This window comes from Gymnodraco acuticeps, unplaced genomic scaffold (genome assembly GCF_902827175.1).
Source record: "Gymnodraco acuticeps unplaced genomic scaffold, fGymAcu1.1, whole genome shotgun sequence".
Lineage (NCBI taxonomy): Eukaryota > Metazoa > Chordata > Actinopteri > Perciformes > Bathydraconidae > Gymnodraco > Gymnodraco acuticeps.
Genome location: NW_022990346.1, coordinates 2,097,993 through 2,115,234, shown reverse-complemented (window position 1 = coordinate 2,115,234; position 17,242 = coordinate 2,097,993). Strand labels below are relative to the sequence as shown.

At 39.5% G+C, this 17,242-nt stretch overlaps 2 protein-coding genes across 2 annotated transcripts; one reads left to right on the top strand and one right to left on the bottom strand.

The window, feature by feature from the left end:
- Nucleotides 1–351: 351 nt before the first annotated feature.
- cse1l (CSE1 chromosome segregation 1-like (yeast)) lies at nucleotides 352–9,734 on the top strand. The gene is made up of 25 exons (XM_034223840.1): nucleotides 352–458; nucleotides 1,217–1,309; nucleotides 1,442–1,584; nucleotides 2,101–2,202; nucleotides 2,306–2,451; nucleotides 2,543–2,633; nucleotides 2,929–3,036; nucleotides 3,306–3,398; nucleotides 3,494–3,661; nucleotides 3,751–3,880; nucleotides 3,986–4,051; nucleotides 4,294–4,496; nucleotides 4,621–4,705; nucleotides 4,867–4,928; nucleotides 5,020–5,156; nucleotides 5,490–5,593; nucleotides 5,719–5,816; nucleotides 5,914–6,064; nucleotides 6,685–6,893; nucleotides 7,024–7,121; nucleotides 7,205–7,290; nucleotides 7,606–7,687; nucleotides 7,939–8,085; nucleotides 8,431–8,662; nucleotides 9,085–9,734. The coding sequence occupies exons 2-25, from the start codon at nucleotides 1,225–1,227 to the stop codon at nucleotides 9,172–9,174; spliced, it is 2,916 nt and encodes a 971-aa protein (XP_034079731.1). The 5' UTR covers nucleotides 352–458; nucleotides 1,217–1,224; the 3' UTR covers nucleotides 9,175–9,734.
- A 148-nt stretch (nucleotides 9,735–9,882) lies between these two features.
- Nucleotides 9,883–12,910, bottom strand: LOC117551120 (retinol dehydrogenase 10-like). Its single transcript, XM_034223841.1, is given in 6 exon segments — nucleotides 9,883–10,160; nucleotides 10,279–10,410; nucleotides 10,499–10,644; nucleotides 10,753–10,851; nucleotides 12,040–12,357; nucleotides 12,359–12,910. Coding segments are annotated over 6 exon segments (945 nt in total). The 5' UTR covers nucleotides 12,491–12,910; the 3' UTR covers nucleotides 9,883–10,042.
- Nucleotides 12,911–17,242: the final 4,332 nt, after the last annotated feature.

Genomic DNA, 17,242 nt, shown 5'->3' with positions numbered 1-17,242 from the left:
CAGTGCAAAGAATAATGCATCCACAGGGCGAGCGCAAGAACTGCATGTACAAGGTGTTACAGAATAGACTACCCTAATATTATTTTAAAAAGACAAGACATTGTACATAGGAAAGCTATTTTACTTGAACTGTATTGGATTTATTTCCCCAGAAGGTTATTTGTTTTCACAACTAACTAAACATACAGATAGCAACATAAATACATATGACAACATACATGATGTACAGCATCGGCAGGTATGATTAAAGTATTAGAGTATTTTATGTAAAGTTGTCTTGTGTTGTACTTGATGGAGACCGAGCAAGGGGCGTGTCTAAGAGCGTTCCTCTGTCTTCTGCGCGTGCGTAGTATGGTGACCGCGTAGTTCCTTTTGCTCAGACGTTTGAAAGCTGGCACGGTGAGCGCGCGGCTAATCGGGTTGTCGTGCCTCCCATCCTGACTGAATATACTGTAACGGTAAGATATCCTGGTGCTTTAACATGAATTATATACAGTCATGCGGGGTACACACTTGTAAATTAGGTGCTGGTCCAATACATTGGCAGTAAATCTGAACTGTTTGGACTGTTAGCTAACTTTATGCTTAGCAGAAAACACATTAGCATGCTAGCAGCTAACATTAGCAGGCTGACTTGGAGGACCTGGATCAGTCTATTCCATGGAAATGGGATACTGCCTTCTATGCGGCTTTAGATAAGATTGTACGGTAAATTAGTTTAGTTTAGGACATTGGATCAGGAGATAACTTCTGTTTAATATAACTGTTCGTTAAATTGATGCAGGGATCGCCATGTGCTTGTATTTAACTTGTAGGAAAATAGACAGCTTTCTAGACAGCTAGCTTAGACATCAGACTGCATAAACCGATCTGCAGTCAGCGGGGCCAACTGAGCTAACGTCAGTTTGAGGCTATGTGGCCTAGCTTGTTAGCTGCTAGCAAGCTAACGTCAGACTGAATGCATGCAAGTTGAGCATGACTGAAACTATCAAAAATATATGTGAACTTCGTAACAAGAACTGCATTGACTTGTTAGTTAGAGCAGTGACAAAACTAATTTCATACACAACAAACATGAATTACAATTGCATTTTGCCCGCATTTATAAACTTTTAGGTATCATGATCTTACAGTAACCAATGTCACACATGTGTGTCACGTTAAACTTTGAATAGTTTCCAAATACTGAGTTATCTCTCTCATTCTCTCTCTTTAGTGACAAGCATGGAGCTAAATGATGCTAACCTCCAAACCCTCACCGAGTTCCTCAGGAAAACACTGGACCCAGATCCAGCAGTCAGACGTCCAGGTAAAACATCGTAATGACACATCATTGCATATCTTCATACGGTTTATAAAAAATACATGTTTTAATGTACCTTTTTATGCTAATGATTAACTTGTCTCTCCTGTAAAACACCTGCTTTCTATTTTTTCTTAGCTGAAAAGTTTCTTGAATCAGTGGAGGGTAACCAGAACTATCCGTTGTTACTGCTCACTATGCTGGAGAAGTCCCAAGACCAGGTCATTCGAGTCTGTGCTGCGGTTACCTTCAAGAATTACATAAAAAGAAACTGGCGCATTGTGAGTCTCACTGAGTAACATCATGTTTACATGTTGTTTACACTAGTATCTTGTATGTAGGGATGGATATTGTGGAGAAAATAAACATCACAATTATAAAGGACAAATACCTCGGGATGTATATTCTATGGTTGACTATTTGTGCTTTCAAAAAATATTTACACAATAAGAGTACAGTCCACAGTCCAGTATGTTCAGTATTATACAAGTGTATCACTTAACTGTAATGCAGCCTTTTAAAACCAGAGAAAGACTGTAATATGTATGAGATATTACAATATTCAAAATATAAGATGATGTCTAGTCTAATATCACAACACCAATATGATATCAATATATCCTCCAGCCTACTTGTGTGTAGGTACAGTGTCTCACCCTGCATGTCTGGCATCAGATTGAGGCTGCATGGGACAAACTACCTCAAGTAGCATTTTGTACAAAGTCTGATCAGAACAAGTGTTAAGTGTATTCTGGGGTTGTAGTTGATTGTCCTGCGTTTGTCATGTTTTTCTAAAGGTTGAAGATGAACCAAACAAAGTCTCTGATGCAGACCGAACAGCGATCAAAGCCAACATAGTCAATTTGATGCTAAGCAGCCCAGAACAGATTCAAAAACAGGTACATCCTCACATATTATTATTATAGTGTTTAAACAAATCTAATTTAAAAGTGTATAATAGATACTCACCCAAACCCCTGTTTATGCTTTGCTTTTCCACAGTTGAGTGATGCCATCAGTATCATAGGAAGGGAAGACTTCCCTCAGAAATGGCCCGACCTGCTAACTGAGATGGTGAACCGCTTCATAAGTGGAGACTTTCACATCATCAATGGAGTGCTTCGTACTGCACATTCTCTCTTTAAAAGGTACATCTCATTGCTTCATCATTTTAAAAATAGTGTAATTATTACATTTAAACACATTTTATTAATTTAAAAAAACCGTTGTGTCCCCAAGGTACCGCCATGAGTTTAAGTCAAACGAGCTTTGGACAGAGATCAAACTAGTGCTGGATACGTTTGCCCTTCCTCTGACGGAGCTGTTCAAGGTTTGTAATGACTTGACGTTCATTTACCGCAACTCTTAACCCATCTCAAAAGGTTGTACATGGATATAAGATAAGATAGTACTTTATTGATCCCAATTTGGGAAATGTTTGTGTTACAGCAGCATAAAAAGACATGGCATTGTACAATACAAATGAAAAGACAAGAAATAAACAAGAAAGTAGAAAATATACATGTTTAATTAACAAGATATAAACTTCAAAGCAAGGTATTACTTTGGCTAATTACAAATATGATGAAGTTTTGTTCATTCTCAATGTTCACTCTATGCTGTAGGCCACTATTGAGTTGTGTCAGACTCATGCTACAGATGTCAATGCCTTGAAGGTCCTCTTCTCTTCCCTCACACTCATCTCCAAGCTCTTCTACAGTCTGAACTTCCAGGTCAGTACAATTAGCTTTGTGCGTCCAGGCTTTGCTTTTCTGAACTGTTTTGCCATCATTTGTTTTTATTGATGTGACAAAATAGTAATTCTAAGTTGTAATGAATGTGTAATTATTGAAAGGCAATCATGCGTTATGAATTTGCCCCATGTAAATGTCAGCATATATATATATATATATATATATATATACTGTTTTAGTAATGAGTTTACACTTCCATCAGAGATGTGAAAAATGTGCTTTCAACTGAACTCTGTATTATTACAAAGGACCTTCCAGAGTTTTTCGAAGACAACATGGAAACGTGGATGACCAATTTTCACGGCCTACTAACTTTGGATAATAAACTTTTACAAACAAATGTGAGTATTTATTTCCTTTTTTTTCTCCACTCATGCAAAACATTTCCACCATTGCGGTGCAACAGAGATTTGAATGGTGTGGCTGTGTCTCTTAGGACGAGGAGGAAGCAGGTCTCCTGGAGCTGCTGAAGTCTCAGATCTGTGACAATGCAGCTCTCTACGCTCAGAAGTACGATGAAGAGTTCCAGCCCTATCTGCCGCGCTTTGTCACGGCCATCTGGAACCTTTTAGTTTCTACTGGCCAGGAAGTCAAATATGACCTGGTGAGAGTTGTGTACCCTGACTGTGTTTATGTGTCCTTTTTCAAAGTTCACTTTTCCTCTACTAACAATGCACCTCGTATTTGTTGCAGCTTGTGAGCAATGCTATCCAGTTCTTGGCATCGGTGTGTGAAAGGCCACACTACAAGCATCTATTTGAGGACCAGAACACGCTCACTAGCATCTGTGAGAAGGTCATTGTGCCCAACATGGAGTTCAGAAGTAAGTAAATGCTTCCTTTTTTTTTCAGCTGGTGCAGGGCTTTGCTTGCAGGTACACACACCTGCACTTTGTGAAACTGACAAGGATGTTTGTAATCCTGATCAGGTGCAGATGAGGAGGCCTTTGAAGATAACTCTGAGGAATACATCCGGAGGGACCTTGAAGGATCTGGTAAAGATTTAGCACAATGCAAACCATTCACATTAATACACAAACAAATATGTAGTTCCTCTTCACATGTTGAGTTTAACTATTGTTTTGGGAAGGGTCTCCTGGCATATAAGATCCGTCAAACCCCAAATGCATAGTTATTTTATTTGTTGTTGGTTTGTTTTGCACTCAAAGTTCACACATAAATAACTAACTGTGAAGAAAATGCTCTAACCATGTCCCCACTGTTTATCCTTCCTCAGACATTGACACTCGTCGTAGGGCCGCATGTGACCTGGTGAGGGGCCTCTGTAAGTTTTTTGAGGGCCCTGTCACAGCAATATTCTCTGGCTATGTGAACTCTATGCTGGGAGAGTACGCCAAGAGCCCTGGGCAGAACTGGAAACACAAAGATGCCGCCATCTACTTGGTCACATCACTGGCGTCGAAAGCACAGACACAGAAGGTACGTTGCAAACATATTCAGAGCAGTGTTGAATATATAACTGCTAGTAAAAAGGTACATTTATAAAAGTGTTTGATATAATGAGAATAACTGTTTGAGTGATTGTCTTTTCCCCCCTCACCAGCATGGGATAACACAAGCCAATGAGTTGGTGGATCTGAATGAGTTCTTTGTGAACCACATTCTCTCAGACCTAAAATCCCCCAATGGTAAGAATAATCCACATTTCTTAATATTATATAGAATCATAAAAATGTATTATGTGACAACAGCAACTTACTTTAGACTTGGCTCTGAGAGTTGTGGGAAAACTTTTATTTCCAAATTGAGTTGTTTGTTGGCTAACATCAAGCACCATTTGTCTTTTTAGTCAACGAGTTCCCAGTGTTGAAGGCAGACGCCATCAAGTATGTCATGATCTTCAGAAGCCAGGTATGGACTGTCATCCTTCTCAGCGCCTTTTCAAATGTTCAAATGGCAAAATGAAAGCATCACAGACGGCCTCTTTGTCCGTTCCCCTCAGCTGCCCAAGGAGCAGCTGCTGCAGGCCGTTCCTCTGCTGATAAGTCACCTGCAGGCGGAGAGCACAGTGGAGCACACGTACGCTGCCCACGCTCTGGAGAGGCTGTTCACCATGAGAGGCCCCAACAACTCCACACTGTAAGTATTAAGAAGTATAGGAAACGGGAAATGATATTTGAATGGACCAAAACCATTTCTAACAGTGCTCAAATTGTTTTAAATGCATAAAAAGTCAACAATAATTGTTCAGTATATTATTTACATCCTAAAGATTCAAGCTGTGTAACTCTCACATATTTGCTGAATCCAGTATGAAACGAGATCATTACCACTATATTTAAGAACCGGTGCCATAACAGCAGTCATATACAGCTCACAAACCGATATTAAGACCGCTGAGGAAAAACGGGGCAATGTGTGTAAAGTCCACTCAGACTATATATAATAATAACCCTTTAATTCTGTTCTCAGTATCACGCCCGCAGAGATGGCCCCTTTTACTGAACAGCTGCTAAACAACTTGTTCAAGGCATTGGCTCTTCCTGGGTCTGAAGAAAATGAATACATCATGAAAGGTAAATCAGACTTTTCTCCGTCATCTAAATGCTCCTCATTACCAGTTCCATGTCAGTGTTGAATCAACTGCAAAGTTATTATAAGTAGCCTCATCATGCCTTTTTGTTTCTTTTGACTTCTAAAGCCATCATGCGCAGCTTCTCCCTGCTGCAGGATGCCATCGTCCCCTACATTCCCACTCTGATTGGTCAACTCACTCATAAGCTCCTCTTAGTCAGCAAGGTAACACTCCCGTTTACTTTTTATGTATGCAGATTGATTCACCAAGATGCTTGTTCAGGGCATACACGTGTCAACTTTGCCAACATCTTGTTTTCAGAATCCCAGCAAGCCTCACTTTAACCACTACCTGTTCGAGTCCTTGTGCCTGTCGGTCCGGATCACCTGCAAGGCCAACCCCACCACGGTCAGCAGCTTCGAGGAAGCACTGTTCCCCGTCTTCACTGAGATCCTGCAGAACGATGTCCAGGGTTAGTCATTCACCTATGGAGTTGATTTATGTTGTCATTTATCAACACGCTGATGACGTAGAGCTCGTCGTCAGCGTGTCCAAACTACGGTCCGGGGGCCAAATGCGGCCCGCGGACCATTTTGAATCGGCCCTCAGCAAATTCAAAAAGTATAATGGAATATGGCCCACAAATGAAACTTGTGCTTGTCTTCTATTGTACTTCTTAACTATAAATGTAAAAATATATTACACTCTAGTATCCATGTGTTAATAAGACCACTTTTCAAATAAATTCAGTCAATTAAAGTTAGACATTTTCTAACATATCTTAGTTGATAAGAAAAAAGCCCAATGACTTATTTACATAACAAGCTTGAAATACACCCTTCCTATTTCTCATTATTATAATCAATCTGAGGTTTCTGTTTTAAGGGATGAGCTGCCAACACTCACACGCATCATTGACCTACAGTTGATTGATTTTGCTAACTTATAATTGAACTTATGAGGCAATATACCTCACCTCTAGTTAGTGGCCCAGCCCTTTGTATATTTTCCTGTATGTGGCCCTCGGTGAAAAACGTTTGGACACCCCTGCTGTAGAGGTAACTCTTCTCATCCTTCTCTGTTCTCTTGCAGAGTTTCTTCCCTACGTGTTCCAGGTGATGTCTCTCCTCCTAGAGATCCACTCCAACTCTATTCCCTCCTCCTACATGGCGTTATTCCCTCACCTGCTGCAGCCCGTGCTCTGGGAGCGGACAGGGAACATTCCCCCTCTCGTGCGCCTGCTTCAGGCTTACTTGGAGAAGGGAGGTGCCTCTATTGCCAGCTCTGCTGCTGATAAAATCGTAAGTGGGGAGAGTGTTGTATACAGCAGTTATTATTCAATTTCTTATCATTTAAATGTTGTATGATTGATTCATTGTGTGGACACTATTCTAACACTTGAGTATCATCGTGCTCATCTTTCCCTCTCAGCCCGGCTTGCTTGGAGTTTTCCAAAAGCTTATCGCCTCCAAGGCCAACGACCACCAAGGTTTCTACCTGATCAACAGCATCATAGAGTACATGCCCGCGTAGGTTCACTATAGCTGTGTTCTCAACTGGTGGAATGTGTTGGTGATATGTATTTTAACCTTTATGTTTTTTGTTTTGCCAGAGAGTCTATCACTCAGTACAGGAAACAGATCTATATTTTGCTCTTCCAGAGGCTCCAAGGCTCCAAAACCACCAAGTTCATCAAGAGTTAGTACAATCCTCTCTTTACCAATGTTCATGTTCTGTTTAAAGCTCTTCATCTGATGTCAGTGATTCATTTAGAAAATTACAACAATCAAAAATGTAATAGATAAACAGTTAAAATAGTCAGCTAAAAGTGACCTACAATTAATGGATATTCTTTGTTGTACCATAACAATATAACTAATGCTATTAATACTTACTCAGCAGTTGGCATCGGGACGCACACCCACGTTTCAGTCACAGTGAACATTTCTCTACATTTTCTAGTTTTGAATACTATTTATTATTTATGCTGCTGTGACTTGTTTTCTTTCACAGGCTTCTTAGTGTTTATCAACCTGTATTGTGTCAAATACGGAGCCATTGCACTTCAGGAGATGTTCGACAGCATCCAGCCAAAGTAAGTTTCATTTCCATATACACCAGAAGATGTTGACAGAAGTAGACTCATGTTTGACTGGTTATTGAGTGGGTTCATCCGTCAGTGTAGCATTCAGGCAGTGGAATATGTTCTGTTGACCTTAAAGACATCAAAACCACAAAAGCTGGCTCTGGATCAGTACAGGAACATCTGGATCAGGATCAGTACAGGAACATCTGGATCAGTGTAAATATGTAACGTAGTAATCCTGGTTGCTTTTTGTCTTGCAGGATGTTTGGTATGGTGTTGGAGAAAATAATTATCCCAGAGGTTCAGAAGGTGTCTGGACCGGTTGAAAAGAAGATCTGCGCTGTTGGCATCACAAAAATCCTTACTGAATGTCCGTCAATGATGGACACGGAGTACACTAAACTTTGGTAAGAGATCCGTCTGGAGGAAATGCAACCATTAGTTCCTTTTTTCATAAAGTTACTCGGTTAAAGTCCCTGAACCTTTAGTCCACTAACAATCCAGTACTGTGCGGGTGTGTGAAAACAGTTTGATTGATTGGAAATACTCTTCTCATACAAGGTTCAAGGCTTTTATTGGTCATTCGTACATAGCTAAAGTGTAGTTATGAAAATCTTAGGTCACAGGCTCCTCCAACAGTGTAAAACAGAACAAATGATGCAATAGTGCAAAACATCCTGAATGACATGTAATAGTTTCTTGTCCTGAGTTAAACTGTACCTGAAGTTTTGGGGTTTCTCATGTCTGTTCAGGACCCCTCTGCTCCAGGCTCTCATTGGTTTCTTTGAGCTGCCAGAAGATGACAGCATCCCGGATGATGAGCACTTCATTGACATTGAAGACACACCAGGCTATCAGACGGCCTTTTCACAGCTGGCCTTTGCCGGGAAGAAGGAGCACGACCCGATAGGAGACGCTGTCGGCAACCCCAAGATCCTGCTGGCCCAGTCGCTCCACAAACTCTCTACTGCCTGTCCGGGAAGGGTATGTAGAGACGTGCAGGACATACTGTGCAACTTGTGCCACAGGTCATGTTCTGTGGTACAGAATACGTAACTCAGGAAGGACAAATAATACAGTGGAAGTATTTCTTCTACCTAAGGTGGGTTGTTAATATTTAAGGGGAAAACACCATCATGTGTAGGTTATCTATCTTAAAATATATTCATATCCTCGTGGATGGCCACTAAATAATCAATGCCCATTCTTATATTTAATTAATTTACTACACATTATTGAACAATTATCCAGTATTCAGTATGGCCCCTTGCCTCCCACCGAGTCAGTGCACAGTTTGGATTTGTTTTGAATAAAATAAATCATTACTTCAGCGCTGTGATCTGCAACAGAGGATGTGACGATGCAGAAAGCAAACGAGTAATTCTTGCCTCTTTTCTCAATTGCAGGTTCCCTCAATGCTGAGCACCAGTCTGAATGCAGACGCCCTCCAGTTCCTGCAGGGTTACTTACAGGCAGCCACTGTGCAGTTGGTTTGAACCCGATGTGATGGGGTTCACTTAATAAGGAGTACAATACACTGCAGGAGTATCCACTGTGGCCACACGACAGAACTGCTTCAGCTGAATTTGAATCTTAATAGATTTGGTTTGACTGCTTTCTGATGGTTTTGCCTGAATTTAGGGTGTTTTCTCAGATGCAAGCTGTTTTTAAGGGTTTTTAAAGACATGACCAAAAGTTGACTCGACTGAATTGCGGTTTTGCGTTTGAGCCCTTTGTTTGCTGTGTGGCAAAGACTAACAAGGATTTGGATTACAAGTTTCCATACAATTGTCAGTTTATTACAGTAACGGCAGCAGCAGAGGTACACTTCAGCAGTATTGTGGGAACGCTGAACATCACAATCACATGGGAGGGGTTTATTTAGCGCTTCTTTTGTATGATTGAATTCCTTTTACATTTTTGAAAAACTGTAATCTGTGGCTTAAACATTACATCATATTTTTCTGTTGCATGTTACCCCGCCAACTGGTCATTGTCAAGTCTTCGTTTCCCCACTGTTTGTTAATGTGAATAAACAGGCACTTGTATAGCTCTGCTCTGATCGCAGCCTCTTTTCTGGGAGCATTATTTTAGAAACATTTATCACTTCTGGCTCTTTGGCCTCCGGTACACATATAAATCTATATTTCTCTTGATTTATAAGGAGGTGGAATTCCTTTTCATCAAGCAAACACTGGCTCCCCTTTCGATCTAGTAATGGTTAAATAAAACCAGAAATGTCCCGACATATATGTAAAGATAAACCTGCAGGTATTTGGCTCTCCCTTCATTTGTTAAGGATAAACACTCGGAGCCTTTAGTCTGCATTGGTCCACGGTTATAATCGAGACTGACGGAGAGGTCTTAGGATTTGACGTGGCCGTTGGCATTCTTTAGTTCAACATTCTTGATGAAGGGAAGCATGCATTTGTCACCTCCTATGAAGCGATAGGTCGCCACATTTGCCTCCCAAGGTAGCAATCTAGACAAGGGAAGGAACAAAAACAATACCATTGCATTTATTGTCTTGTTCCCAAATAATTTATGTATTTTCTTTCTAATTTATAATGGCCTTAGCATTCACTTCACATTATACTCACGCTCTTGTTATGAAGGGGATATACATAAGGCGAGGAATGCAGATCATTTGCTGTTCGGCTAAAATGGCTTTCATCGACTGCTGCACTGTGTAGAGGGGGTCCAGAGGGGGAATAAGACCCCGGAGCTCCTTCCTGGTCATTATAAAAACAAGTGTACATTATAGAACATTATTTCTAGGTAAGACAACAACTAAAGTCTAAATGACGAATGGTGGCCTACCTGATTTCACAGCCTGCAAACATCCCAGTGTCTACAATATAAGGGCAGACTAAAGTGGTTTTGATGCCGTCGTTTTCCTCTGCCAGCAACTCGTGCGTCAGTGACTCGTGGAAACCCACGGCTCCAAATTTACTGGCACAGTAATCCTATAGGAAGAAAGTAAATGCTGGTATTTAGATGTGCACTATAATTGATTGGTCTAGGACTTGTCTGTTCAGATTGTGGTCCAGTGAGTCAGTAATCTTGTGTCTTACCTCCACACATGCAGTGCTGAATAGTCCAAGAGCACTGGCAACAGTCACAATGTGACCGTGGTTCGTTGTTTTCATCTGAGGCAGGAAGGCCTTTGTCATCTGTTGGGTTACACACGATTGAGTTTTACTAAAAATCAATCATCCATTATCATGCCATTTGACACACGATACAAATTATGCCAAATAATACAAGGGAACCTAACAACCCGACCCAATGTTAATGTACTTTAATTGTGTGTTTACACTATTAATTGACTAATAGTGTTTTACTTATTATATGAGATCAGAGTAAGACCAAACATTTTTACAAACTGCTGTTGAAATCAAATATATTTAAGTATGTCAGTGTATCTAACTGGAAAAATCATACTTAATCTGTACATAAGGATTTTTTGTGAACAGGCTCACCTAAGTCCCATTAACTTGCATTGTATTCCCTTAAACAAACATTAATAACATTACCAATGGAAATAACAGTAAGAAACTTGTTTTTTTATTACTACAAATCTATTTACAACATAATGAACCTGGGACATGAATAGGCAAGGCTAATGACCAAAGGGCAACCAAAGCAGCAGCTTCTCTACATTTATATGTTATGAATTATAACTTTGTAAGGGAACAATATAACAACTCGCATGATAAGAGCCTTATTGTTAAGAATCCAGGCTTGAGGCAATCTCTTTGAAGAGGGGCTTTGTGTCAAATCTATTTTTCAGACCTTTATTAATTACGGCTGATGCTGTGCTCATATAAAGTGCATAATCCTGAACAAAGCTGGAGCCATGTAGAATCCTAGGGTGAAAGCAAAGACAGTTTATTATGAGCCCAGATTTCTCATTTTGGCTCTGATGTCCTTTTGTTGCTGCCAACAGTGACACGTTGTGCTTTAACAGATACCCTTCCACTGTATGTGTGTGATATCTTGAAATGTGATGCTTAAGAGCTTAACACTTTATTGTATGAGCACGAGACTGAGGCTGAAAGGGGATCAAGGGCAGAATCACATGATTTATTGACTGGTGGGCTCCTTTTATTCTGGGGATGTGTTTCATGTTACCGCCTTTGACTTGTATCCTCCTCGTGAAACTTGAACACATTTAGGACATACTGTTGTGCTGCTCTGATCCCTTCACACACCAGTGCACAAATACAGGCCAGGGGGAGGACTGGTGCATTGATGTTACACAAGTCATGTCAGCCTGATACATGACATTTGCTCTGAGTCGATCATAAGTTTTTTGATTGCATAGGTTGTGCGTAAAAGATGCGTGCGTCAAGTCTCACCCAAAACAGCGCGTGGCAGTTCACCAACAGAGTCCTCTCCAGAAGCTCATCGGGACAGTCAAGCAGCCTCCGCCCGGCCACCACTCCTGCGTTGTTGACCAGTATGGAGACCTCCCCCACCTCCGCTCTCACCCTGTCGGCCGTCTCATAGATGCTCATGCGCTTGGACAGGTCCACCGTGTACGCGTGAACCTTAACTCCCAGCTCCCGTGCCAGTTTGGCGGTCTGCTCGTTGGCCTCCTCGTTGCAGTCCCACAGCACCAGGTGCGCCCCCTCTTTGGCAAACTCCAGGGCGAACAGCCGCCCCAGCGCGCCCCCCCGACCCGGTGATCAGACAGAGCTCCCCATCAATGCACTTGAGCCTCGGCCGCAGGACAGTCTGGACGATGGCACTCAGGATGGAGTAGGTCAGGTCGATGAGCATCAGCAGCAGGTCCACTATGATTATCATGATGCTTCCGTCCTGTCCCGGTATGAGCCAAACAAGCGGACCGCCAGGTTTCGGAGTATTGGTGGTTGCGTGACGCGCCGGTCGATGGGCATTTTATATAACGTGTGTGCAGGATTAGGACGCCGCTCGATGGTGGCCACCAATAGAATGGATTTTTGTCTGATGACCAAGGAGCTAATGGACTAACCCCTGTGCATTCATAACTCGTTCATAAACAGTGCAGAGTATGACCGAGGAGGATTAACATAACACTCAGGTCCAGAGCCAAAGCCAGCAGGCAATGGGCCGAATGTTTACAATGAAGCTGAGAGATGTACACATAACAGCATAGATTCTGTTATATTAACATTAAGGATTACATTATTGACTGCACATGTTTTGTCATATAATGATACAATACACTTACACAAAAATAAATAATCAGACATATCAACAAACGTTTTTTTGTTTTGTACTGTATGTTATATTTGTTACAGCCATATTTATATATATGTGTCAGTTGTATTGCTATTGGGGATCAGTCCCTCACAAATTCATCAAGATACCGCTAAACTCAACATCTACATTTGTTTTAATTTCACAGTATAGGAAATCTGGGGGCTCTTTATCCAACAATCATGGTTATTGTTAGAATTGAGTCATACAAAATGAATGAAAGATAAAACTGTATCTTTGTTTATAATTCAAGTCTTAATCCAGAAAAATGTGATATGGATTCAGAGGTCTATCCCAAATGATTTTTGTTTTTATTTGAACCGACAAACAAAAAAATACCATTTTAGTTTTTTTTAAATTTCAAATTGTATTAATTTAACTTAAAGGGCAATGTAACTGACATCACAATCATACTTTTTTCTGTATACCATGAATTATTTGTCATTTAAACTAAGGCTTTCCTTCTTTTTCTATTTATACCTATGTGGATCCAAAGAGCACATTTCTTGGAGTGAAATCTCAATCCAAATGTATTTATATTTATTGAAGACATATTTATATTTAAAGTCAGTGAACTCTTTTTTTTTATAGGAATACCAATTTCTTAATATAATATTTTGATTTGGTTCATGTTTACAGCTTGTAGTCAGTCAGCTGATTAGAGGTTTAACTTCACGTTGATTCCCTTGCAGTTAGAAACATGATTTAAGTTAAAAATAAATATTTTGTGTTATGTAAAAGTAACTTATCCTTTACTGTGATCTTTAGACTTTTATGTAAGATATTTTACCTTAGCCAAAATAAACAACAGTACAATTCTTTCACACAAGTATATTTTTAGTATCCAACCCATGACTGGTAAACTAGACATTCCTTTCGCTTTTCATACAAAGTTATTTCTGATCCATGGTGTGAGGAGGATTATCCAACGCTCAGTAAAATATTAAGGTGATAAACTGCTAAGCACCTGCATAAATCCCTCATTTTGAGCATGTTTCATAAAGTAACGTTTCTGTTTTTATTACTACTCATTATATTTTACATTCACTTACATTTTATGAAGACTTTTACAGCAGTGGTGACTTAAACTTGGGGTCTTGTTTTGAAGTTTTAGCTGTAGGGTGCAATGTTCCTATTTGACGTCAGGAATGTTTTCGTCTTGTGAAAAGCCTAATGTTGGGACTTTGACTGTGATGTAATCCTTTTCAAAACTTTGGTCGTGACGTTTCATGACGTAATGTCACATAACACATATGAAGTAAGTATATAATATATAATACATATATAATTACAAATTAAATATATTGTGTGTAATTAGAAAAGTCAAATATAATTAAGTCTGACTCAAAAAAGTTTAGCAGTATAAATGTTTTTTATAAAAAGTGATCTTATAGTATGTCATAAAAATGTCATAGACATATTGGACTTCAATATGTTTATGACATTTAAAGACCTTTGTAAAAAGAAGTATAATTTTCTATATCATAAAAACTGTCAGAATAGCAAGTCAATACAATGTAATTGTACAGCATGTAATTTAAATGAAGTTACTGTCCAATACTGGAACATATTTACATTGGACAAGGCAAAACAATTTGACATGTTAATAGATTGAAATATATTTGCATCTTCTTTTAGTTTTATATTTATCTGAATGTAATATGTAAGGACTGTTCAGACATAACAAGACCATTCAAATGTCAGTTTGGGCAGTAGAACATTCTGAGGGACATTTTTAGTTTTTTGTGAGATAATTGATAGAGTAATTGATCATGAAAATAACTTTTTGTGGCATCCTTTCAAACTATATAATCACGTGTCATTATGTATGCTTGTGTTTGTTTATTTTGGTTGAACACAGAACCTAACACTGGAGGGTGCTGCTGTATAACACACAGATTCATTACACAAACCAAAGCTTGCACATTGTCACTGTTAGCTCATGCATTATAATCCTGGTATATGTTTTAGTGGTATTTACGAAAGCACAGTTAATTGATTGAGGCACCAACACTGGATTATTGTATTTTATTAAGCATCAATCAGTAAAATGAGAAAGTTGTGTCAACATTTCTGATCATTCACATTGTCTTATAGCTTCTTAGATCATATTTACAATTTTTGTGTGTCAAAGTTTAATAGCGCTACATGCGTTGAACAACAGGAAACCACAAAGATAATAGTCTACGAAGTTGACTGGAACAAAGTATGAAACTTTACAAAACAAACCTCACACACAGTAAGGGCAAAATACAAACCTGTGTGTGATGAACAGACGAGAGTAACACCCTCAACAAGAGGGATGATTCCGAAAACGAAATGATGTATTGGCTTTAAACTCTAGTGTGATGTATTGTGCTTGGAGAAAAAATATATATACTTATTGAAATTGAAACTTTGTGCTTTTGGAAATAGTATTGGAGCATTTTATTCTACGCATGTTAACTAGAAAGCAGAGGATTTTAAAAAAGACAAATAAATAAAGTGCGGTTTAGAAAACAAGACTGAAAGAAAAAATAGGGACATTGTTAACCTTCATCCAACAGAAATAAATCATTGTAACCAATAACATTGACCATGGCTTGTTTGGAACTAAGACCACTATGATAAGAGGCTTACTTCCCTACTTAGTCAGCATTTACTGCATGTCTGACTGTTGTGTGATGAATGTTAATGAGTTTTCACTTTGTAACACAAACTCCCTTTTTACCAGTATTTTCCGGTGTTTGCTATGCCTTCATTATTCTAAGTCATCTTGTAGTTTGACATTTCTATCTCATTACCATTCAGCGTTTATGGCTCTGCTGTAAGTCCTACGCACCAGTGTCCGTTTCTGTATTTTAACTTAAAGGTCACCTATTATGCAAAATCCACTTTTTCACGTCTTTTAAACATAAACATGTGTCCCCTCTGTGGAAAGAGATTCTGAACGTTTCAGGAAAAAAGATTCACTCACTTTTTCTCCTGATCCATTTATATAAAAACCTGTCTGAAAATGAGCTGATCATATTTTGGCCACTTTGTGATGTCATAACGTTTTTTTGGCTTGTGTAACCATTACCAATCACCAACCAAGGGAACCCCTGCCACCTTATCACCTGAATCTCCTCCTAGAGCACCATTGTGTTCTTTTTAACCAAATATCTCTCAGAGGGGCGTGGGGAGTGGCTCCTTACTTTCATCTAAACTAACAGACACAGAATCAGCACTTTTGAAACAGGGCTGAAACAGAGGGGATTATGGGATGCTACAATGATCTGTTTGGTATTTCGAGCCAAACACTTCAGAGACATGTTTTGTATATATCTGAGACCTATAATATATTGATGAAAAACAGTATAATACGCTCTGTCAAAGCCTCCCCTTTACCAGAGTATTTTGTTACAAAATGTGTTCCTCCATGACCCAATCCGACCAGACATTGGTGTAACTGAGCCTTTTCCTTCTGGCCCAGACTCTCTATTTTCATGCCAAGGAAGATATTTATAGGATCACAGAAATTAACACTTCCTCAAAAGGATGCCTCAACACAACTGCCATTTCTGCACCGTCATCCTGGACAAAATAGTAATGGAAGAACACAACAGTCTGCGTAATCTGGCATTATAAATGATACAGCGTGATGGCAAGTCTTCTATCTGAGGGAATTAAATCATTTTTTTTAAAGAGTTACTTTTTTGAATATGAAGCTGGACAGGAGGTGAAGAATGCAGCTATCATTGGGGGGTCAGCTGTAATCCAGCTCTCTCTGTCACTACCTTCACACTAATGCAATGTTCTGAGATTTGTCAGTGTTTCCATGAAAAACTAAACACTGCATAAAGGGATGATGCGTAAGTCTGATTTAAAGGCCCACAATCCAGTTTACTTTTACATATTTGTTAGATAATTAAATCCACCAGACTGAAGCCACAGGTGAGGAGTGAAAAACACATGACAGAGTGCTTTAATGAATTCATGAACACAATGTAAACACTGTGTATATTAATAATGTATATTGAGTCTTTAAGGAATCCGTCTGTACAAATTAGGCTACATGCTTGCATCGAATCCGAGCCATCCAGTCATCTTAACCATCACCATGGAAACAGTGGACGTTCACTTCGCTTAGTAGGTCTGCACCTGCTTGTTTTCGTGGATTGGGTATTTTTCACGTAACTGTTTAGGTGTACAGGAAAGACATCAGAGCGAGGGTTGTAGCTCTAATAGCAGTCTGACAGCTCGATGACCCAGTTCTCTTCGTGTTGATTTGCTACAGTTTGTTTAATTGTCATTCAGGCAGGTTGGGTGTGCGCGGCAGGTGTACGTTTAAAGCAA

Coding starts and splice junctions, on each gene's coding strand:
- cse1l (XM_034223840.1), top strand. CDS start 1,225: ATGGAGCTAAATGATGCTAACCTCCAAACCCTCACCGAGTTCCTCAGG. Junction 4,929..5,019: donor TCATGATCTTCAGAAGCCAG/GTATGGACTGTC, acceptor CGTTCCCCTCAG/CTGCCCAAGGAGCAGCTGCT. Junction 6,065..6,684: donor CCTGCAGAACGATGTCCAGG/GTTAGTCATTCA, acceptor GTTCTCTTGCAG/AGTTTCTTCCCTACGTGTTC.